General features: G+C 37.4%; 1 protein-coding gene across 2 annotated transcripts; it reads right to left on the bottom strand.

Moving 5' to 3' along the window:
* Positions 1 to 2,361: 2,361 nt before the first annotated feature.
* FGFR1OP (FGFR1 oncogene partner) lies at positions 2,362 to 23,604 on the bottom strand. Of its 2 annotated transcripts, XM_027633930.1 has the most exons (13): positions 23,281 to 23,604; positions 15,700 to 15,753; positions 13,813 to 13,867; positions 13,116 to 13,204; positions 12,166 to 12,300; positions 9,886 to 9,969; positions 8,624 to 8,841; positions 7,663 to 7,743; positions 7,337 to 7,446; positions 6,672 to 6,740; positions 5,909 to 5,948; positions 5,163 to 5,256; positions 2,362 to 4,713 (listed from the first exon to the last, which is right to left on the bottom strand). In XM_027633930.1, the coding sequence occupies exons 1-13, from the start codon at positions 23,368 to 23,370 to the stop codon at positions 4,639 to 4,641; spliced, it is 1,194 nt and encodes a 397-aa protein (XP_027489731.1). In that variant the 5' UTR covers positions 23,371 to 23,604; the 3' UTR covers positions 2,362 to 4,638. The 2 variants fall into 2 exon arrangements, with proteins under 2 accessions (XP_027489731.1, XP_027489730.1); XM_027633929.1 differs by lacking the exon at positions 7,663 to 7,743 and having other exon boundaries at positions 23,281 to 23,587.
* Between the last annotated feature and the right edge of the window lie 347 nt (positions 23,605 to 23,951).

Below are 23,951 nucleotides of genomic sequence, written 5' to 3'. Positions count from 1 at the left end.
CTGATTTTACAACCTTGTATCTGTTGTGGTTTCCACACAGCATTGAGCAATTGAAACGAAACACCTAAAGCTGTTAAGAAATTGAAAAACAACTTACGCCTTCTTTTTAAACTTAGATAGACCCAAGTGTAAGGATCAGCTGCAGTTACTCACACAGGGCACTATTCAACTACTTTTTAAGTCCACATTTTCCAAGAGATTTCTTCAAAGATATAAGGTTTAAAACCTTACAGTACAGTAAATGTTAAATGTTAAATTACCATATTTGCAAATGCTGGCCCTTCTCTGTAGGACAGTTTGCGTGTACGTAAACATCTACATCCATAAACTGCAGCAAAACTGTTTCTACATGCAAACAAGGTAGTTTGCATGCACAGAGGCAGCCAGATGGAGTCTGTCTATCCCCATAATAACTAATCTCCCATATAAAGGTCTATTTGATAGAATCATCAAATAATTTGATTGAAAGGGTTCTCTGGAGGTCCAGCCTCCTGCTCAAAGCAGATCTAACTTCAAAGCTCAATCAGGTGGCTCTGGGTCTGTCCATTTGAGTTTTGAAAATTTCCAATGATGGAGAATTCACAATCTCTCCGAGTCCTGGTCTAAGTCCCGGACCATTTTCATAGTGATTTTTTTGAGATTTTATTTCATGTATGCAGGTGGAATTTCTCTCAATGCAATTTGACTGTTCTTTCACTGGGCACCTCTAGGAAGAGTCCAGGTGTCTTCCATATAGCCCATCACAGGCATGGAAGTCTACAGCTTAACCACCCACCTTTACCTTCTCTTCTACAGGTAGAATAGTCCCAGCATTTCACAGATGACATGCTCCAGCCCCATCACCATCCTCCAGCCCCTCCACTGGACCCTATTTTGTTGGCATCTCTTGTACTGGGGGAGCCCAAGCTGAACACAATACTCCAGGAGGGGAACCAACCACTTCCCTCGGTCTACACACTGACTCATGATTCCAGGTTTTCACTTTTCACAGCTGCCCCCAGGCCCTTTTCTGCAAAGCTTCTTTTTATCCAGCCTATCTGCTCTCAGTTTGGTTACATAGATGTTTTGAGAGACTTAGGCTAAAGCCAAAGAAAGTTACATCCACTGTTGTCCTCAGAGCCATGATAGAAGGTGATCACATTGGTCAGCCACAATCTGCCCCTTCTATGCTGGTTGTTCTGATTACCTTAGTTTATCTCACATCATTAGAAATGGCTGCCATGAGGACTTGCATCAAATTTCCCAAGGACTGAGGTGAGACTGACTGGCCTGTAGCATGCTGGACCCTCTTTTCTCACTTTTTTAAAAGCTAGACATAATATCAGGAATGTCCCTTGATCACCATGACCTTTCAAATAAGCCCAACAGCAGACCTTGCAGGAACAGAAGTGAAGAAGAAACAGTACCTCAAGTCAGTCTTTCTTTACCTGCGTTACTGGGTCACCTACTCTGTTCAGCAGCAGACTCATGTATTATTTTTTCATGTTTCTTTACTGTTGCCGCACTTGTGCAAATCCTTCTTGCTGCCTTCACACCCATTGCTAGCTTCAGCTACAGCCAAGCTTCAATGTCCCTTGTACCATTCCTGTATTCCTGTGCAGTTCCACAGTAATCCCTTTACCCCATCCTCATTTCAACTTTCCATACAATGTTTTGCATATGAGCTCAGCCAGGAGTTCCTCAGCCAGCCATAAGGTTCTTCTGCTATGCTTATGCATTGCTTTGCACAGTGGAAGGAATTCTTTTGAAATGCAACCAGCTCTGTTAACAAAAAAGAGTATTTCTAACCAGACCTAGCTGGTACAGAACTACACAGAGCAATCGTAGGTGCCCCTCTAACACACTTGCTTCTCAGCTCACAGAAATGTTCCCATCTTTTATGACAGGGCTCTGGTTGTTAATTCTAACAGACATCTGAGGCAGGGTACTCAACTACATTAGGTCCTTCAGGGAGAAGCCTAATGTGAAATACGAAACACTATGGTTTGAATTGTACAGTGAAACAAGCAATCAAGACAGCTTAACTTGTCAGTTATATTTAAATACCTCTAATAATAGAAAACAAGACAAAATTTTGACAAAGACAAAAAAATAATCAAGACTGTTGGGTTTTTCCCTTTGTTGAATTATAAACCATCTGACAACTTGGGTTGACACTCAGTAACCTAATTCAGTCAAGTCTTAGACTTTAGGATTCATCATCAGGAACTTCAAGTTCTTTTGGGCTTAGAAGAATTCTGAATTGCAGGTTGAACTAACTCTGAGAAAAGCATTTTTCATGAAAACCCCTCAAACCCCATAGAGTTTCCTGAATTTGTCTAAATGTTAAGATTTTTGGTTCAAGAAGTCTCAAAGACACAATTTAGCCAGCATAATAGCTTTATTTTACAATTTGAATTATTATACACAATTCAATAAAAGCTCACAGGAGGAACAGCACAGAGACTTACCACTTTTTGGTATTTCCTTTAATTAGAGCCAAAGTGCAAGGCTTGCCATTAACTCCCAAGGTAAGAGAACACACTCCTCTGATAACAAAAGTCATGTTAACACTTAAAATATGTAATTAGTTTTTGAAAAGGCCACATCTTCAAATGTAATTAGAAATAATTTAATAAACTTTTTGTTTCTTTTGGTATGATAAATTGCCACATATCTTACAGCTAACAGGTGTAACAGGAACATCATGTTTTCCAAGACACTTAAAAAAACCAAACAACACTGCCTCTGCTTTATTCCAAACACCTTAAAAATGAATGCCAGAAAACAATTGTTCCCAGGTGTTCATGTGGAATTTTATTTCCTTCAGATATGCTGTTGCTCTTAAAAAAAGAAAGAAAAAAAAGAAAGGAAAAAAAAAAAGGAGAAAGTAAAGAAAAAATACCAACCCAAACTTTTCATATATAGTATCTTGAGGCACAGGTTCCCCTATCCATAAAGGAATTTTTTACACAGGTTGTATCATATAACATTGTTGCTATTTGAAGTCTATGGCACATGGGGGTGAAAAAAATTCTCCTGTGTTCAGTTGCTACAATATGGCACAAAGTTAAAAGTTAACAGCATGACCAAATATTCTGATGCTTTTTTGCTGGCTATTTTGGGGTGCACATAAATAAAAGGCACACTTTTTCTCTCCTCTCAAATCATTTATGTAATGTACAAGCCTAAGTTCCCAGCACTGCTCCAGGCCTGCTGGCCCAGTGCAAAAAAAAGATTTAAGTCAGCTTCCAGTTATAGTAGCAGCTTTCTATGCTTAACCAATGGCTTTAGTTTAGCATGCTACTTCCATTGTGGTGATCACAGATGACAGGCCAACAGTGTTCCTGAAAAAAAAATTACAAAGTCTAAAAAAAGGAAAAAAAGTTAAAATTAAATTATTTATATTCACTTACATGTCTAGTTTCCAAATGTGTCCGCAATGTTCAGAAAGTGCACATTTTGAAGTCTTGTTTCAGTATTACAAATGTCCATGACCTATATATTATAGCAGCGCCAGGTACAGTATTGTTAAAGAACTGTCAATGTTTCCATTACTGACCCTGTTTTGCAAGAGTATCGTGAAAATACAAGAATTTGCTCTTAGCTAGAACTTAGTGTCCGTAATGTTTTCGGTATTTTTAAATATTTGCATTTAATTATGTACAGCAGTCAGAATCTGAAAAGCAGAGGGTTAAGTGGTTTCACTTTTTGGCGCTCATTTTTACTTAACAAGGATTTTCAAGAATGAAAGTAAGCTTACAGCACGTGAAGAGCCCTCAATAATAAAAGCTCCACAAAGCATTACCACACTGTTAAAAACTTAAGAAAACCCATTAAAAACTTAAGAAAACCCAATAAGATTTAGTTAATGATTTGTGAATAAAATTACTTTTCGTGATTTAACAACAGATAACATTGATGAAATTATCATACACAAAAACAGCTTAGGTCTTAACATCAATGGTCTGACAAACATTTAAACAAGAATATTCTGAGTTAAGTCTAGTGCTAAATTTAGCTCCTAAATATGGCTAAATTTAGATTTAAGAGTTCAGATACTCTCAATTTGATATGCCTTTACAAAAGTTAAAGTCCAACTTTCAGAAGAGTCTGTAAAAGAGTAGTTTCAAGTAAGTCCGGAGTAATTCGGTATTGTGGCTAGAGTTACCGTAAATATGTACTACATGCTGACTTGATAAAATTGTGTTAAAAGATGTGTGAGTTGAACCAGTACCTTTGAAGGTTCTTGCTTTGGTTATCTTTAAAAAAAAAAAAAAAAAAAATCAGACTGTTAAAATAACAGTGCAAGTTCACTATAAAGCCACATGCCTCTTTCTTGATGTTCTCCTAATCAACTGGGTTTTATTATGCCCACTGCCAGCAATGGACATTCGGCTTGGAAAATCCACCTCCTGCTGTAAAAGGTTTGGCTGAACCAAATGAAGAAAGTAATTCTGATATCAGACTCAAATGGGAACACACTATTTCATTTAGTTCTTGTAAAGAATATTTAAATGCCTTCTCCACCTACAGTCTTTTGAAACACAAGGCACAAGAGTAGGGAGTGGACATTCCAGCAAAAAGTGATTGTCTGAAATTAATAGTCCACAGCAGTCTTCTAGTCCAGCACAATGAAAGATTTTTTGTTGTCCAATTCTATGCCACGTCTTCCAGATAATCTGCAACGTCACTTAACTGAGAAATGGTAAGGTCTTGTGTGATGCTTTCGAGCTAGAAAACAAAATTGCAAATTCAGAAACCACAACAACAGTATTATGTCATGCAGTCCTTCATATAGCAACCTATCTTTTTGGCCTCAAGCTCTTTCAGCGAGATTTCATAATCCTTTAGGAGATGCTCAGATAGATCTTGAGATAATGGGGTTAAGACTTTTGTATGCTGGGTACTAAACCAGTCTCAAATACATTTTATATGCCTAGAAAAAGACAGTGAATTGTGCTACTGAACAACTGTTGTGGGGCTGCTTTTTCCTTTAATCATTATAGTATCTAACTTGGCAGGGATACTAGGTGTAAAAATACAGAATGCAACAAATAATACAACCTTAACATGTTACCTAGTAATGTAGGATAATGGCACATTACTTCATAGAAGGTTAAAAATAAAGTCAAGACAAGATAAGAAGACTATCAAGAACAACAATTTTGAAATAATCATACTTTATCACTGGCATTTGACTCTTCTGTTCCCACAGAAATTTCATCTATTTCTTCACCGATACTGATATCACTTTTTTCTGAGCGGTGACTAGTACTAAAGAGAAAGAAAACCAAAATCATAGAAATAAGACTTCCTTTTCAAACACCCAGGTATGACATTCACTTTATACCTGACATTTGATTGGGATTTCATTTCCTAGCAAGTTAAATATGTAGTTACTTAAAACCCCATAACAACTAATGGCTTTCTACCTTGATGAAACCATGATAAATACTGAGAAGTACTTAGGCCTCTGTCATGCAGTTTATGACACCAATACCTTCACATCATAAGGATGAGGTTGCTAAGTATTTATTACTGAGCACCCACAATGCTTTACTTTCCAGTTAAATATTTCAGCATATAACAAAATCATTGACTAATAGCATTAATTAGAGTGTTAAAACACTGTTAAATGCAGGGTTCAGGAAAAAAATCTCAAATCCCTTTCCTAAAAAACGAACAAAGTATTGTCTTAAAGTTAGCACTAGGTTTTTAAGGAACTCATTATCCCTATACAAAAAGTGACCTGTTTGTTGGTTTTTGAACTCTTAATTAAACCTATTAAAATAGCAAATTGAAGTTTAAAGGAATGCTGAAATACTGACAGACTCCAGCAATAGTGACTGTCTGAAATATTATGAAATAATTCAAATATGCTAGTGGGTATGCTTATAATGCTACTGAGGTATCATCCTTCTCTTACCTGTTGAAGTCATCAGCATATTCATCATCATCTCCATTTCCTAAATAAGTTTTAAAAGTTATTAATCAAACAAGTTTTCTTTTTGGGAAATGCAAAAAAAAGAATCTATTCCTGCACCAAAATACATGGTTTGATGACCAGCAAAAGTGGGAGTAGATTAAATTACTTGTGCAGATTAGAAAGATATTTGTCCTTAATTAGTCTCAATACTGTTAACACAAACTGTTTCAAAACATACATTTTCAGGATGCTGACTACATTGCTGAATACAAAACTTAAATACTTGGCAGCTCTATTTTGAAAGAATGTTGACTGCTCTTTTGTCACATCTTCTTCATATTGCATCTAAAGCTAACAAGGCAATTTTCAAAGATGTGGAGGGCAAATAAATATGCAACTGAAAACCAGTAATACTTATCAGGCTATCTTTTACCACAAATATATACCCACTCTTTTTGTAGAAACCTAGACAACAAAATTTATCACTTGATATTAGCAAACGCTTGCACAGAATGAATCAAGTTTTTTCCATGTGTAGGACACTAATCCACAAGACACCAGTTATCCCTTTTCTGTATTCCTTTAGATCACATCTTGCTCTTAACTCCAGTCAGCTTCACAATGGTGCCAAACAGAATGTCAGAAGTAAAAGCTGAAGATTTTAGTTCAATGTATATTTCAGTTTCTCAGATTGCTCTAAGAAGCTGGGCCAGAATTTACAATTAAAAATATCAGAGCTTCCTAACTTTTATCAGTTACTTACCTAATTCTAGTGATCCCAATTTTGCGTTCACCAACCGCAGGTCTTTCAAAACAGAGTTTTTATTCAAATCTGTAAACAAAAGCATTTGTATCAGAAATCTGACTTGTGACTCTTCAATAAGATCCCACTTAAACATACCAATCAACCATTTATAACAACTGTTCTTTTATAACAACCTTATATACTTTTATAGTATAGTATGGCAATATCATATTAAATTTTCAGGTCTGAACTCATAACATTTAAAAACATGAGTAGTAAACAGGGATAAATCTCCCAGTACTCAGGATCAGGTTTTACAACATGAAAGCAAATACCCCTAAAGCACTGGTGCAAATAATGTAAGATAACAATACAAAGGAGTAAGACAATTTCGGTTAAAAACTGAGCAGTAGAATTACATACCCATAAAAACTGCTTTATATACACACAATAAAAGGAATGTAGATAAGTATTTCATGCTCCAAAACATAAAATGCCCCAATGATAGCATAATATATCAAAACCAATATGCGATCAGTCAGTGAAGAAAGCATTAGTATAAAGCACATTACAACCAGAAGGGGGCCACATACTCCATCACATTTCCCTCTGAATGTGTAGCTCACTCATTACAGGAAATATCTTCTACAATCGTCAAAAGACAAAAACACATGAAAACTTACTATCAGACTCCTTTATCAAAGGTGCACCAGTCAGGGAGCTTAACCCACTTTTTAGAGGTGGTGCATCAGAAAGGGATGCTAGACCTCCTGCTTTACTGGCTTCAGTTTTCCTAAAACAAACCAAACAAATAAGTACTCCACAGAGCTGTAAAATGTGCGCAGTTCATTTCTTTTCTATTATTAAATTGTCATAAAACTAGAACAGCAATATTACAGCAAAAAAGAGCACGGGGACAGGACTATTCATTCTGCTATCTTAAAAACAGTAGGCAGTTTACTGACACAAGTGTCAAGCACAACATCCACTAAGAAAGTCACTTTCTCACCCATGCAAAGACCTCCTCCTGTCTCCTCCCACAGACAGAGCTCCTGCACCTTCATCGGCATCACTATTTTTATCAAGGGACCTTTCATTATCCCCACATGTAAACGCAGCCAAAAGAAGAAAGATTCAGGTATAAATCAGAACTTTAGTTTGTTTTACGACTAAAAGATATTATGTGTGATGAAGATATTAATTCTAAGAGCAGTCTAACTTACAGGAAGATAGATCTCATTATCACATGTTTAAGTTCACTTGGTTACTACCTAGTTCAAATCCTACTTGCAAGCAAAGGATGAAGAAACACAAATTAAGAGACCAAGACTTTCACATTTAGTATTGCCAGAACATTGGTGCTGTGATTCCATTCCTATAATAATGAACAACATTTGAATCATTCATTGTATCTAGATCACCAAAACATCACGTGTAACATCACACATTAAAATGCTTCAAAATTTTGAACAACGGGTCAGAGATCTAGAGCCAATGAGTACCTGCATCATCTCTCATACTCTCCTTAGTAAGTGCTTGCTCCCTTCCTCTCCAGTGCACTTATCCTACAGGAATGGGCAAGGCTCCCACAAGGAAATTACCTTGTTGCAAACCAAGCGATGCTGGTGCCTCTCCTACTTATTTACCCCTTGGGACTCAGGCACACCTTCATACCTGTTCGTTCCACCAAAGAAATAGGCTGGGAACATTTTATAGCCTCACTGATGCACCTTGAAGTGATACAGGTTTTTCCACTCAAGGTACATCCCAAGAGATCCCAGAGAACACTCTTTGTGTATTTCAAAGAATAGTCAGAGAAATGCACATTTCAGAAAAAAATGTTACAGAATAGATCTAAACACTTCCACTTACATGTGCAAATAATGAAATAACAACTAGCTCTCAAAGGTCTGCAAATATCCTGAGGACAAAACAAACCTGGTATTATGTAGAACGTTCATGTTACCTACCAGCCATAAGTTCTTTCTGGTTTGGGTATAGGATCATCAAAGAAAGAGTCTCCTTCTTCATCATCTTCATCCACACCTGCATCACTTTTTTCTTTGGTATTCAAGTCTTTGTTTTCTAGTTGAGGATCTAGTTTTGCTTCATTAGGCAGAAAATGAATGCTTCTTTTGCTTGCTTCCCCTGATGAGACACTGGTATCACTCTGAGTGTTTTCAGCAGCCTTGAAAGATAAAGAATGAAAGAAATAAGTATTTATGTCTGGTAATACTCTAAGTGGTAATATAAACAGACAACATATAACTACCATCACTTTTTAAAATGTTAGCTCAAATTCCTGAGAAGTACTGATAAATTTATTAGTATCATCAAGAATCACACGGGAGAAAAAAAATTGTTTTATCACTTTAGAAAGTGTTTATTGTTGCTGCCATAAAAAACTTCTGTTCCATTCTGTGCACTGCTATGCTATCTAGATCACTCCTACTATAAAAGCAAACAATTTTAAAAGATCTTGCTTATCAAATAAAGAAATCTACAGACACAGTACTTTTCTACCTAGCAAGGAATACTGCTATTTTATCTTCTCCTAGACTTATTAAAATTAAACCAGAAAAAAGATTTATTACATTAACTTCTTTTTTGCACACTAATAACGGCACAGTTTTGAAACAAAACCAACAGTATTGTTTAAAGCAGATACCCAACAGGTATGTAGGTTGTAATGTCCCAAGTGTTTCTTTATCAGTCATCAACTTTCATTCAGAAGACTGAAGTAAAATTTTCAAATTATAGGCCATGAGAGTTAAAATTACCTTGGTAGGTCTTTTTCATACCAAGGCCATTTTATCTCAGTCACAGAATCACATTCAATTGTTGGCAGCAGCTCAGTTCTTCTAGGGCAAGAAGAAGTACTCAAACCCGTAAGTGGTAGCAACAACAATATTTTAATTTCATATCCTAGAGGAACAGAATTGTTGTTGAAAATTAAGAGCTTAATGATAGCCTGACTAGAATAAAGGGGAAGCTACAGCTACTTCTCTGTTCTGGGCCCCGAGGTCGCAAGCTGCTACTATGTCATCTGAGAACCTGCAAGCACAACAGTTGGTCTTGAATTCATATATAAAAGTTTTGCTAAAGTGAAATAAATACTTTCAAATTGCAGATGATTTAAGTGAATGCCATCATATCTGCAGTTTCATAGGAGTTCTCTCTTTTACCTCTCATGTATGTCATGAAGCTTTTCATTACATATAAACAATCCTACCTTATTTGGTATAGAACGTGTACTTGACCTTCCATCAGATGATTTTGATGTGGGGCACTGGTTATCACTTAGAACTGGAGCCACCTAAAAGTTTCACATAAACACTTATTAAAAAATATATTTAATTTTGTCATAATTCCATCCGACAAGAAACAAGGCTACCATCCTCACTTGCACAGTATGCAAACCGTGACATTGTCTGTGGCAAGATAACTTGGCGTAAAATAAGAGAAAAGTGGGAAGTTATGTTCACATTCTAACAGAAGTTACAACAGTATGGAAATTATAGGGTGAAACGCAGTTGGCATGCACGAAATACATTGCACAATGATTGCCCACACAACACAACCTGCAACCCCAAATGCATGCTAAGAGGGATGAAACAGAGGGCGCAGCAGAGTGGATATACTGCGGTCAAGCTCTGTTGTAACCTTTGTAGGGAGGGGAACTCAATGGTACCATGTAGCTGATAAATCACATAGCAGCTGTCAACCAAGGGAGAGACGAGATGTCATCTTGCTGCTGAAGCAGCAACTGTGGCGAAATCGCTCTCCTTGGATGAACTTGGTTCATTATAATCTAATTGTAATACTAAGTCCATCTCAAAGTCACCCTCCTCCAAGGTACAACCACCCCTCACTCACCATGCACTCCATATTTTATTGACTATAAGTTAAAGAGCAAGAGATAAAATCTTACATCAATCAGTAACAAAAGGGTGTATAACTAGAGTCACTTAAGCTCCACCTAAATGTAAAGTAATAGTATAAAAGTAAACTAAGAATGGGGAGAAGTTAGGGAAGACTCCACCATAACTTCTGGGATCAGTTGATGAGCTGAACCTGTGTTCTCCCCCACTGGGTAAGAACCATATTCTACGGGTGCTAAGTGATTATTTTGAGCTAGCTTTCGTTGGTGATTAGAGCTTGTCGGTGTCATGCTTTAAATATATCTTTGCAGTCACTTGTTAACATGAGCAATCTTACAACATTAACCTGTCAGAACTTTCTAATATCGGTGTTTTTATTAATAAAGTGTGTTATTCCACAAACTGTTTAGCACGAGTCCTTCAAGGGTGCTATCAGTCACCAGCAGCAGATAACATATTTGACTAAGAGTGAGGAGATCCCAGAGAGCGTCTCCAAATTGTAGTAAAGGATTTGACTCCAATACACTGTTGGCATTGTCTCTGAACGAGTCACTCAAACCGCCCTCTGATCCAGCAGCACTGTTCAGTGGAGCCCCGATAATGGGACAATGACAGACTGGTGGGGCACAAGGGTATCAGCTTTCCTGGGGTGCTGACAGACTGATCAAACACCAAGGGCTTGAGGAAACACCCCTTTCATGTGAGAGAAAATTGCTATGTCAAGAACTCAATGACAACTACTTCTGAATTTAAGCTTTCATTGGGGTACTGAATGCATCTTGGGTGTAAAGAACTTCGTTTTGAGTCACAATCAAATGCTATTGGTTGGATTTCATTAATTTAATTAACAATATTACTGTCATTGCCTTCCTGTAGTTCAATTCTTTGATATATTTAGTTTTAAATGCATATGTTTTCAGAAGAGCTTTAAAGTTTTTAACAAAACCCCTTGTAGGCTTTTCAGGTCATATTAAAATTAAAAGTGTGGCAAACAAAATAGGTACCGATAAAAGTGTTATCAAATCACACTAGCAACTAGAAAATAAGTGACACAGTGTTTTGTGTCATTTATCTGAATCACAGAATTACAGAATCAACTAGGTTGTAAAAGACCTCTGAGATAAAGTCCAACTTTTGACCCAACATCACCTTGTCTACTAGACCATGGTACCAGGTGCCACATCCAGTCTTTTCTTAAATACCTCCAGGGACGGTGACTCCACCACCTCCCTGGGCAGCCCATTCCAATGTCCAATCACTCTCTCTGTAAAGAACTTCTTCCTAATGTCTAACTTAAACCTCCCCTGGAGCAGCTGAAGACTCTGCCCTCTTGTCCTACAGCTTGTTGCCTAGGAGAAGAAACTGATACCCACCTGGTTCCACTCTGTGCTACTCTGTTTTAGCAGAATATTAGTAAAGAGTACTAGGGTGGCATTAAAAGTAGTAGAATCGTCATAATGTTTACCTCTTATCTCTCTGATAAGTTAAGTTGAAGGCATAATACAGTAACAATCTGAAATACTGTAATATAACAATAGCCAGGTGTTCTTAATTTCAGTTTTTCACCATTGAAATAAAAATTAATAAATAATTATAAAGAAAGAAAGAAATTACATGTTAATACTACTTACTTCTCCACTGCCTGAAATCTTTTTCTGCTGACACTTCCTAACAACCTCCAACAACAGGGGACCACCCACAGTACCTTCTGCTTCTGTAATTCCCAAATCTCGAGCTAAGTTTTCTCGACCATCAAGGCCATTTAGCTGAAGGAGAATTAAAAAAAGAATCACAACATAGAAATAACTGTCAGAAAACAAAATACATTGTAATATAAAAAAAAGCTTTTTGGTCTTATTTAACACAGCTTATATTTTGACTAAACAATGATTATTTAAGACTTCCTGTTGCATAACGACTAAAGTAATAAAATCATAGAATCACTTAGGTTGGGAAAGACCCTTAAGATCATTAGGTCCACCACTAAACCATATCCCTAAGTGCCACATCTACACATCTTTTAGACACCACCTATTGCATAATTTATTTCTGATCTATACCTGAACTTGTCACAGATCATGCAAAGTTGTTTTAAATATGCAAGAATCTGTCATTAGCGTGCTATCCCTGTTGGTCCCTCACAACTGAACTATACTTTTTGTCAAGTATATCTGCACAAAGTCCTTTGTTTCACTGAAATTTCTCTTAGAGTACATTACTGACATTATTTTAATTTTCATGCAACAATACTAACTTATTATTATGACATAGTAAAGTTAGTGGCAAAAAATGCAGGAATGTTCTGTTGCATACGCTATTATAGGATTCCACAAAAATTGTTAACTTGGTAATTCATAATTATCAAGCATTGATTCTTAATAAAGGGAATACTCATATTAGCACACGTTTCTGAAAAATGTGTCTTTATGACAATAAGTAACTTTTACAGACTAAACATTAAAAAAATTATTTCTTATAAAAAGAAGCAAGTGGCTTAAATAAATCTGCTACAGTTTTTCTATTTATTGCCATGCAGTCCAAACAGTCAGCATAGCATACAAATAAAATCAGTACATCTTACTGTGCTTGATTCTGGCTGAAAAACAGCCAACGTAAAATCAAGATTGAAAAACCGCAGAAATTCCGCAACAAGACCTGCTACCAAGCGACCTAAAAAGGAAATAAGAGTAAAAATACACCAGACAGAATTCTTACTTCAAAGATTTAACATTAATATGGTTTCAGTATGAGCATAATTTAGACATTCAGCAAACTAGTACCACATAGCAAATTTGTATACCAACTCGAAATTATCTAACCCAGCCACTACATCAAAATCATTTAAGTCAATAATACTTCAAGAGCATAGAGATTGCCTACAAAATTCATGTGTAAGATTTTTCTTTAAAACTATTCAGCTGTTTAAAAAACATCATTTTGACATTTCTCCTATGTGTTTATTCACTCCTACACCTCTACAGTCAGTTTTCACTGGTTACTGTTTCCATTGGTCTAGAATGTCTCAGAGTCAGCAAAACCGCCAGTTATCATTAAATATTAATTTAAATGCATTAATCATCTTAGTTAAAAATACAATTTCAGCACTATTAAGTTCAAATATTATAGATTGAATTCTATTCTGAATGAATGGTAATTATGACATCTGAGAGGAACAAAAGCATGTCATGATGACTGTACTGTTAATAAGATTCAAAGATTTAATATTTTGTTTCCTATTTTTATTATTTTGACAAGTATATACTAAAAAAAGAACTTACCATCTTTTGTACCTAAAAAAGTTTTCAAGCTTTCATTTACCAGAGGTGTTTTGTTCTGTCAAAAAGCAAAAACCAAAGAGTAATTAACATCATCTTTGTGCTAGAAAGAAAATGAAAACCACAGCAAGATAATGTTTTGTTGTACTCTGTTCCACAGTGATGCCTCACATATGTAATTCACTTCTTCAAAATCTACCTTTGTATTAATTCGACTACCTACATGTAAAAGCTACATTTATTTAGGAAAATTAAATCTGTCTCAGAGCTAAAATAATTTCACCAAAATTCTTACCAGCATACTGATTTTTATTTACTTAATGATTAAAAAGGTAAGGTAAGCAGTTAACTTCCCAGGTCGCTCCTCTAATGTAGTGTAAAGTTTGTTTAAAAAAATTCAGTCCAGCCTTTTAAAAAATGGAAATTTACAAATCTTCTAGACAGTGTGGACCATGCTAATAACTAGTACACAAATAATACTAATCTTCTATTAATTAAAAGATCTTCAAAGATACTATGAAAACGTTTTTTTCTCCCTTGTTAGATTTGCCCTCTTCAACTTTAATTTTTAAACTGAAATAAATCAATGTGCTATGCTTGGGTTTGTCAGAACTGCTCACGGATTTCTCAAAACAAATTCTAAATGCCATTCTTGACATATCAAAATGTCCTGGGTAAGAAAAGGATTCGTTATATGTATTTATTACTATAGTTGTAAATACTAACACACACACAAGAAAGTGCTGCCTGAAAAAAAGGAAATCTATCTTGCTTAATATTCAGGAATTCAGAGAAGTGGTAAGTATTAAGATACCTCCAGCGTCTACAGTGTAGATTTAAAATATCATGATAAGCTTTTGGAGAAATGGTGAGTAGAAATCTACTGCAGCAAATTTCTCTTCAGTGCTATTATTGTCCAGATAGTTTGGGAGGTTGTTCTCTGGGCACTCCATAATATGCTGAAGCTTCCCATAAGAAATGGCACTGTTCTCCTACATCACTCCTCCATCATGTCTTCTTCCACAATTTTACACTACATTTCTGGAATATGGAATCATATCATAGAATAACTACTTCTCCTCCTTACTAATGTCACAATACTGTCTGTTTCAGTTAAGCAATTTTCTAGAAAGAGCACAACCATCTAACCAGTAGAGGAACAGAATTTTTCCATTCCTCTCTTTTTGAAACAGAGGATGGACATACAGTACTTTCTACTCTCCAGTTCTGGAAAATGAAAAGACACAGGAAATGGAGCAATGTTGGCAGCAGAAGGGGTCACAAGACCAGTGTCTGTATACCACAGCAGTACTGCTATGTAATCTTGATAGTATCTCATTCCCTTAATATTATTATATTGTCAAAGTATCAATACATAGTCCATCTGCTAATTAAGAATTCACCCTTAAGTATTAAAGCAAATTATCCTGAAGCAAGCTTACAACATCCTTATGGCAAATACCAAAAGCATTGGCATTTTACTGCATTGCTTTCACAATACACTTGTCAAAAACCCCCACTGTAATATTTTCAATTTCAAAAGACATTATTCTGATTTGAGAAAATCTTGATCAGTCAACTAGATATCTCTTTTAAAATAAGTATTTGATAGAGAATACATTTAGTTATTCTGGTCAATTGGACAGAAGCAATATAAACCCAGTAGACACAGTTACTTAAAAGTACGATTTCAAAAGGCTATTTAACAACATCGGGAAACACCCTGACAATCCTGTTTTGTGTTCTTTATGCATCATGCTCTTATGCAGAAATACATATTTTTATCTTCTTACATTTCACAAATAGCAAGTATTAAAGCAATTATATTTAATTCTACATGAAGAAATACCAGGATGTTTTTTTCTGATTTATTTTTTAAGGTTCTCTTACCTCTACTTTCTCTTGTTCTTCTAACGCCAAAAACACAGCTGCTCGTAACTCTGCCTGCCAGGTAAAAAACAAAACAAACATCATTTCTATAAGCACTGTTTTCCCTATGCAAATAGAATGCAAAGAGCTAGCAAGTAGCTTAACAGCTATTTGTTTCTCCTCAAGCAACTTGGCATGAACTGTAATCTACATCAGTGCAATCAAAACACATAAGATTACAGGCAATGTGATTTGAGGCAGAGAAATAATAGTTTCCAGTCTGAGAACAAGGTGGGAGGGGGGAGCATGGAGGGGGAAGCAGAATTTGATACAAGACTTCCTAAATTACTTCTTTGTACATAAAAAGATTGCAAAGCACCTACATTGCCTCTTATTATATCTTCCAAAGTTAAACATTCAGCTGTTTCAGGCAGCTTTGAAACACCTATCCTTCATCTACAATTCATTCAGGAAACATGAACAAATAGCTTATAATAGCCCATTTAAAAAGTTAACATTAAGATATACAAATTCCTATTATTTCTTGTCAGATTATGTGCAAAAACTAGAATTTCTCAAGGAAAAGAGCATCTCAGTCATTCAAACACTCCTGTAGTAACGTTTTACCTAACTAATTCTAAATATATTACAATCAATAATTAGAATTTTTCTAAGGACTACTTTGAATATTTAAGTTTATACCTTGCATACTTAATTTTTGTAAGCACTACAGTTTCTCTACTTCTTTTGTTGAATGCATCAAATGGATAATACACATTTGATGAAGTAGTCTGCCACCTTAATCAACTCTTAATCTGGCATTTTGATTAATTCAGTCATTAGACAACATTGCAGTAATAAGCTATAAAAGACAGTGTATGAAAGTTTTCTCAAGAGTAAGACAGAAATCAGGGTTTTAAAGAAAGATCTATTTCCATAACTAAGAATAAAAACAGTACGAAGTGTCTGGACTTTCTCATGTATATTACAAGAGAGAACTAAACACAGATTACCCTGTAATTGCTCCCTCCCACCAAAAAAAAAAAAAATCCTTTCATGGGAAAAACAAACACTTCCTTTTTAAGCAAAACCCTCTTTCAACACCTTTTCAAACAGCAAAACCTCTTACACTGCATCCATTTAAATATTATTCTTACAAAATCAGTTTACATTTAACTTTCCCACCAAAAGCTAAAAACTTGTTTATTTAGTTCTATGTCACTATGATAAACTTAACATGCTTGTGAGGCTTTCTTTGTCACTTATGCCACAGAAACCAAATATACTAACATAAGAAGACAATAAAAATAAGGAAGCATTCCTGACTGGCTACTACAGCTGTTCAAAATAAAAACACACCAGCCATTACATGTGGATAGGGGTAAACCCCCTTAAGGGTCTGGATCGTGGGACTCTATAACAAAGTTGTCAGAAAGTAGTTGCCAATACATCAGTTGATACAGAGTCTGACCCGTTTGAGATTTTGGAACAATATCACAACTGTCTTTTTTTTTTTTCACATAACTGGGATTGTTTGCCTGCTCCACTCCTCTAGGTCCAATCCAGTGGGTTTTAATTACAAATTGAGGTGCTTTTCTTCTTATTTATGTAATGACACACCGTCAGTTTCTCCCAGATGTTGCCATTCCCCACTAATAGCCGGTGCACCCTTATTTACTTTAGTGCCCAATTAATAACCTTAAGGTCAGGAGCTCATCACTAGAAGATAATGCCACCAGTATTTATGACATCTCCCTTTATCTCACCTGCATTATCTAGAACACCCCCCTAAAGCCTTTCCACAGATATGCAGCCCCTCAATCGACCCTTCAATCCTGCAAGCATCCCAGTATGCTTGAAGTTACACACTCCTGCACTATCTCCAAAAGGAAGATTTGCACCACTACAACACACTGATGTTCATCCACTGAGGTGGGCACTGCTCAGATCATAGCAAGATATTCTCAAAATATCATCTCGATAAATTTAGACATGGAACCGTACACTAGAATCTGTGCGAGATTAAGGCAAAAATTCTCAAGTTCATGCAGAAGAAAGTAGAAAGCAATATAATAAAAAAGCTGAGGACAGAGGAATAATCACTCTAATATAAGATGAATCATAATAACCAGTAGGATGGATAATGTCATACAGGCTTTTCAAGATTTGAGACCAGTCACAGAGAATTTGAACACCAGAGACTGAGATCAGGTATGGCCACGGTAATTTGCTCCCACCAGCAGATAACTTATATAACTGCATAGATTAATCCATTTACGTCATTCTTCTCACACTCCTTTTGTTTTTACTAAGTGTGAACAGTTTGTATTTGTCTTTGCTCTGGTATCCTTCCCCACCAACCCAAACTGTGTTCCATACATTGTTACAATCTGCTCTTGCAGATCGTAACACATTGTAACAGATTGTAACACATTTTCCACATTTCCCTATTCCACACTGCCTCATTCTGATAGCAGTTTTCAACATAATCCAAATACATCACGAAGAATTTTATTTACAGTCCAGTAGTAAAGCAGAGCAAAGCTTAATAATCAAATTCTCCACCCATATCCTTCCTAAGGCTTCAATAAAACAGGGTTATGTCAACCGAGACAGATGTTGATGAGTAAGGTAGGTGGCAGCGTCTACCATCCATCAAGCCTACAGACTTCTTTCTCATCCCCTGAAGATGCCCGTTCTAAGTAGTTTTATCAGGCAAGAGCTCATGTCAATGAGACAGCAATCTGATTTCACTGAACTTAGCTAAAATGAGGAGGGCTAACATTGTATATGACAACTACTGTCTGTATTCGAGAAATGTATGGGTCAGTGTTTTGAAACAAAAGAATGTTTCCCCTTTTCCTCCCGGGCATTTACAGCTCGTCAGACAACACTGTTTTTTACAGATTGCTGTTTACCATAAATCAGAATCTTTTAGTCCAGGAAAGAAAGTATCTTTTCTGCACTGGACTGTAGTATCCCTCTTCAGAACCTGGACAAGTTTACCCCATTTTAAATAGAGAGCCTTTTGCAGGTATCCTAAGTACTGTTCAGGAAAACAGCTCCCTCAACCTGCAGTTCCCTGGAATAAGAGAGAACAGTTCTTAGTATCTCAAGAGCTCCCCAAACACACTTTTGAGGTGACATCTCAAAAATGCCAATCTAATTTGGAAATATGCTCTTAATAGGAAAACAACAAGCACCCACCTTAACAAGGGTATTAGTCAGATTTAGTATGCTTATAAAAGCCATCCACAGCAACTTAAATAGCAGACACCGGATGAGAAGTAAAAAGATTAGAGACCATCCAGAAATGAAAGATGACCTGTAGCCTCTAACTACCTCTTGCTTGCAGACTCCAAAACATCTCTTGCATATATAAAAATTAGCAGCACATGGGCAGCTTCCCGCACAACTTTCAGCACCTCCACTTCCTAACTCCAAAATGGCTGTTACATACCTTGGTAGATACAGAGCAGATGCACTGCTCTGGAAAGAGCAATGGCAGAACATGAAGCTGTTTAACTCTGCTGGTCACCCCAGGCTAAAACCCTGTGTGCATCAGGCTAAAAAGCCTGCACCAGTCTGATACATACCAGATACATATTACAAATCCAAAGCTGGTGCCAAACCATAATCAGCAACTTCACTATCAATATTACTCAGTACCCACCCTGTCCCTCTCTATCTGCAATATCTGTGAGGTTCTCATCCTTGAGCACAAGGTGGTGTGCTCTCCCCATCACATGCTAAATTTTGAAATCTTGGCTAAGTGACATAAAGGACTGATTGTGCACACATAATCCTTTAGACATAAACTGGTGACCGAGTCTGGGACTAGCAGTAGAATCACATTGTACCTAGACTCCTCTCAGAGGAATTTATAAAGACCTTTCTGAACCTCATGACTCAATGGGAGCATCTCCCTGACAGTTTTGTCTGACCCTGTCCTCTACGCAGAAAATAATCAACTGTAATTTGCCATCTCATCTTGTTAAACCACCGTCACATTTACCACTGAACTTTGCTAACTTACTACTTTATATCAGTAAAGTATATGTTGCTTCTCTCTTATGAGTGAAGTGCAGGACCACAACTGCGACAGAACAAGATCAGTCAAGTAGTTTGCACGATCATTTTTTGTCAGCAGCCTAAATCGGTTAAGAAAGTTAAACTTGCTGGCAATGTAATCGTAAAGATGAATGCTGGAAAAAGGAAGAATTCATAACACAAAGGAAGTAGTAAACACTTAAAATCATAAACTTTAAATATCCACAGCTACATTTATCAGGTGCATGTCACAAAAAGTTCCTGTTCTCATATTCCCAAAGCAGGATACATGCATGATATTATGAGGACCGTACTGACATTTAGATGTTAAATTTCAGCTAGTTTACCTGAAATAATTATAGATGGTTATATTTTACTTAACTTATAAAACTAAAAAGAAATAGATGTTATATTAAAAAAAAAATTATTGATTCTCCTTGATTACAAGAAATGAGTTGACTCTCTGGTATGAATAACTTTAAAACAAGTAACCAATCACAAGATGTAGAAAGATGACAATGTAGTGTAAAGCATGTTCATCATGACAGCTTATAATTCTAAGACATTTAAAAGCACTGGTCACTATGATAAATAGAACGAAGATACAAAAGCAAATAGGACAATTTTAACTGACCTATATGTATGCAGTTAACAGCTCATTTTAAAAAATAGTATTTTTATCTTATCTAGCATGAAATTATTTTCCAGTACCTCAGCTGTCCATGTTTTGAAGCAAATTAGTAAGAAATTAGCAGTATCAGCAGGCCAAAAGCTTTACTAGGCATATGACATTTGTGATTCTAACCTTCCTCAAATCTGTAACAACAGCAAGTTCCAGAGAAAGTGTAAAATTCAGGTAATATAAACTTAATTTTTCCAAAACAAAAGAGATTAAAACATACAAACCGAACAAAAATAAGCTAACAAAGAAACACAGTAAAAAGCATAATGGCTCCTCTTGCTCTGATGATGACAGCTTCCCTAGGAGAAAGATCACATTCTCTTCAAGACACAACACCCCTATTTGTACACTATCACACAGAATCATTATAATTTTCACTAAAGTACAAATATCCAAATATCCACAGTTATATTCTGTATGTTTATAGAATTCATTAGAAACCTATCTTATCCATCAGACTAATTCCAATGATTAACAAACTATATATATATTTATATATATATATACACACACATATTGCATCTTAGAGAATACAGGAAATTCTTAACTGCAAGCGGCAAATACATGTATATATCTTCCAGTTTTCACAATATTACTTCATTAAGTACTCTAGTGCTCAAACTATAATGTAAATTCAAAAATCCCGAACATATTTTTAAAATGTCGTACAAGTAACATTTTTTTCAGGTAAATAATTTACATCAATACCAATGCTCACCGGAAATTAATCTGAAAATAAGAATAAACTAATAAACTGGAATCCATTATAAAATCATGCTTTATTAGAGAACAAAGGTATCACAATAAGTTTCTTTCTAAAAATTACTCAGTCATTATGCTACAAAATGTATTACCTGACAGCCTGATACATTCCATACCTTGAAATAAAATTCCCCTTAAATTCTAGTCCTTCCAGAGCTGTAATTACCTACAGTGCTTCATACCAATGCATACCACTGGCCACATTTTTCTCTTTAATACAGCTACTTCAATAAATCCCTTCCCCCCCAACTGGTCAGTACTCATTTTGAAGTATAAAAAAAAGACTGTAAACATTCGGTTCACCACATAATAAAAAGTACTAACATGCAATAGATAAACAGTATTGATCACAATTCTGTTTAATTTATTTTAATGAAAGAATGACTGCAATTTTTTTAATGGATTGTATAATCTAATTTCAATTAAAAGATGACAATTTAAGAAGACTTGTTCAACCTTAATTCTTCCAGCAATGGGCTTTTTGTTAGATACTAGCAGAACAAATTCTGTAAGTCATTAACACTATCAATCAACACAGTCATCAAACTCGCACGCCAGTTAAGGTTTACAGCTAAGAAAAAACCCACCATGAATTCCTCCAATCAACAGCCTTAGCCATAAGCATACCAGTTATTAAACAGTAACTCCTAGTAATAAAAAAAGGAATAATGCAGTTGTATTTTTCTAAGTCATTTGCCAGTTTGCCTCAAGGATACCTTACACTATATTGTATGCCACACACTTTTGGCATTATAGAATAGTGAACTACAATAAATATATTTACGCAAAACTCAATGAACTGGCAAGCGTAGTACAATAATTTACACGTTACACAAAGGCAGGAATTAAGAAACTACAGCTCAGAGGCTCAATGTGACCCAATTGCCTTGCAATTTTTTTTTAATTACAATGTTATTATCACCATACTTTCATTGTTTAACATTATGTGAGTGGTTAACAGGTGGCCCAAAAGGCCTATATGACGTTAGTTAGAAAAAGGTCTCCCTACTCAAATTGCAGTTACATGAGCTAGAATCTTCATCTACTTTGGGAGTTTAAATAAGGATCCTCCATTTGAAAGGGAAGAACAACACTGTTTTTAATATTTTTGTTGAAAAGTATGACTAGTCCAAAATGCAGGAGACATCAAAGCACACACACAAATATGCTCTCACTCCCATTAACCATTTTAATTATTGAACTGTTCCTGAAGTATCAGCAACGACCATCCACCTCTGAAGGCTTAAAACACAGCACTGTGGACAAACACCACTATCCTTGATGTGAAATCTACACTTCATCTCTCCTTTAGCATGGAAGGGTACCCATCTATTTTTAGGCTTCCTTACCTGTATTGCTGTCTACTATACACACTAGTTATTGATGGAAGCTTCTAATGGAAACCATTTCCATACCCTTTCGGACACAAGCTCAGGCTACACCATAGACTTGGAAGTAGTGTACACTCCACTATGTTCCGTTTATTTTCTTAACATGGCATTATTTGTTCGTTGTAGGCAGGTAGCATCTCCAGAGAGTTTCCAGATTTAGCAAGCCTTCAAGGCACAGCTCAAGCAACCCATACTCAAGAGAAAGTGTTTAAATAGCGACCCACAGTAACTCGCTTGAAATTTTCAATAGGTGCTGTTCGTATCGAAACAGGGATAAACTCTATCCACCCCGTCCCGCACCACCCAGCAGCAGAATGCTCCCAGCCCTAAGTTTAGCGGCAGCAAGGGGGTTCTTGAGGCCACACGGTACCTACGAGGGCAAACCCGCACAGCCGGGGGCGGGCTCCCCGCGCTCCCGTCCCTCTGCCCGCCCGGGGGATCCCGCATTCCCGCGGGGCACAGCCCGTGCGGCAGTCAGGCCCGGGGCCCTCGTACCAGCTCCACCACGAATGGCCAGGGAGCACCACGGGGAAAGCAGGCGCCACCGCCAGGCCGCGACGCCGAGGGAGCGCCCCAGCCGGGAACACCGGCTGGAAGCGGGAGCGAGAAGGGACGAAGCCCGGGAAGCCTCAGCCCTCCCAACACTCCGCAGGAACGCAAGCCGCCGCCAGCGCCAGCCAGCGCTCCCCGCTGGGCGGGAAGCTCTCCTTCCCCAACCTTAATCTTATTGAGCACCCCGCTGCTCTCCAGCGTCTGCACCAGCAGGTCTCGCAGCTCCGTGTCCTCCTCCGCCGCCGCGGCCGCCATCTTGCTTCTCCCTGACAACCGCCCAAACCGCGCTAGCGGCGGAACGAGCTCGGCAGATTCGCCTCCGCCGCCGCCGGCGGCACTAGCCCAGAGCGGACCCGAGGGAGTGCGGCGGACGGGCCCAGCGGCCCCCCTCAACACCAGCCCGAGAGGGGACGCAGAGAGGCCGCGGCCATGCAGCGCCTCCGCCGCCCGCAGAGCCTGGAAAGTGCGGCGGCGAACGCGCAGCGCGGCCGCGGGCGGCGGGCGGGAAGTTCAAAAGGGGGCGGCGGTAACGGCTGAACTGGGCAACCGCCCAGCTCCGTCAGCGGCCCCTCAGACCCTCCCTCCTTCCCGCCAGGTTCGAACACAAGGAGCCATACGAGGAGTGACTGAGCCCGTTCAGCCTGGAGGAGAGTGAAGGGAGACGTCATTACAGTCTACAACTCCCTCACGAGGGGAAGAGGAGAGGCAGACACTGATCTCTCCTTTCTGGTGACCAGTGACGGGACCTGAGGGAATGACCTGAAATTGTGTCAGGCGAAGTTTAGGTTGGATATTAGAAAAAGGTTCTTCACTGTAACAGGCTCCTCAGGGAAGTG

This window comes from Corapipo altera, unplaced genomic scaffold (genome assembly GCF_003945725.1).
Source record: "Corapipo altera isolate COAL_440 unplaced genomic scaffold, ASM394572v1 2b, whole genome shotgun sequence".
Classification (NCBI taxonomy): Eukaryota; Metazoa; Chordata; class Aves; order Passeriformes; family Pipridae; genus Corapipo; species Corapipo altera.
This window is presented reverse-complemented; position numbering and strand designations above follow the sequence as displayed.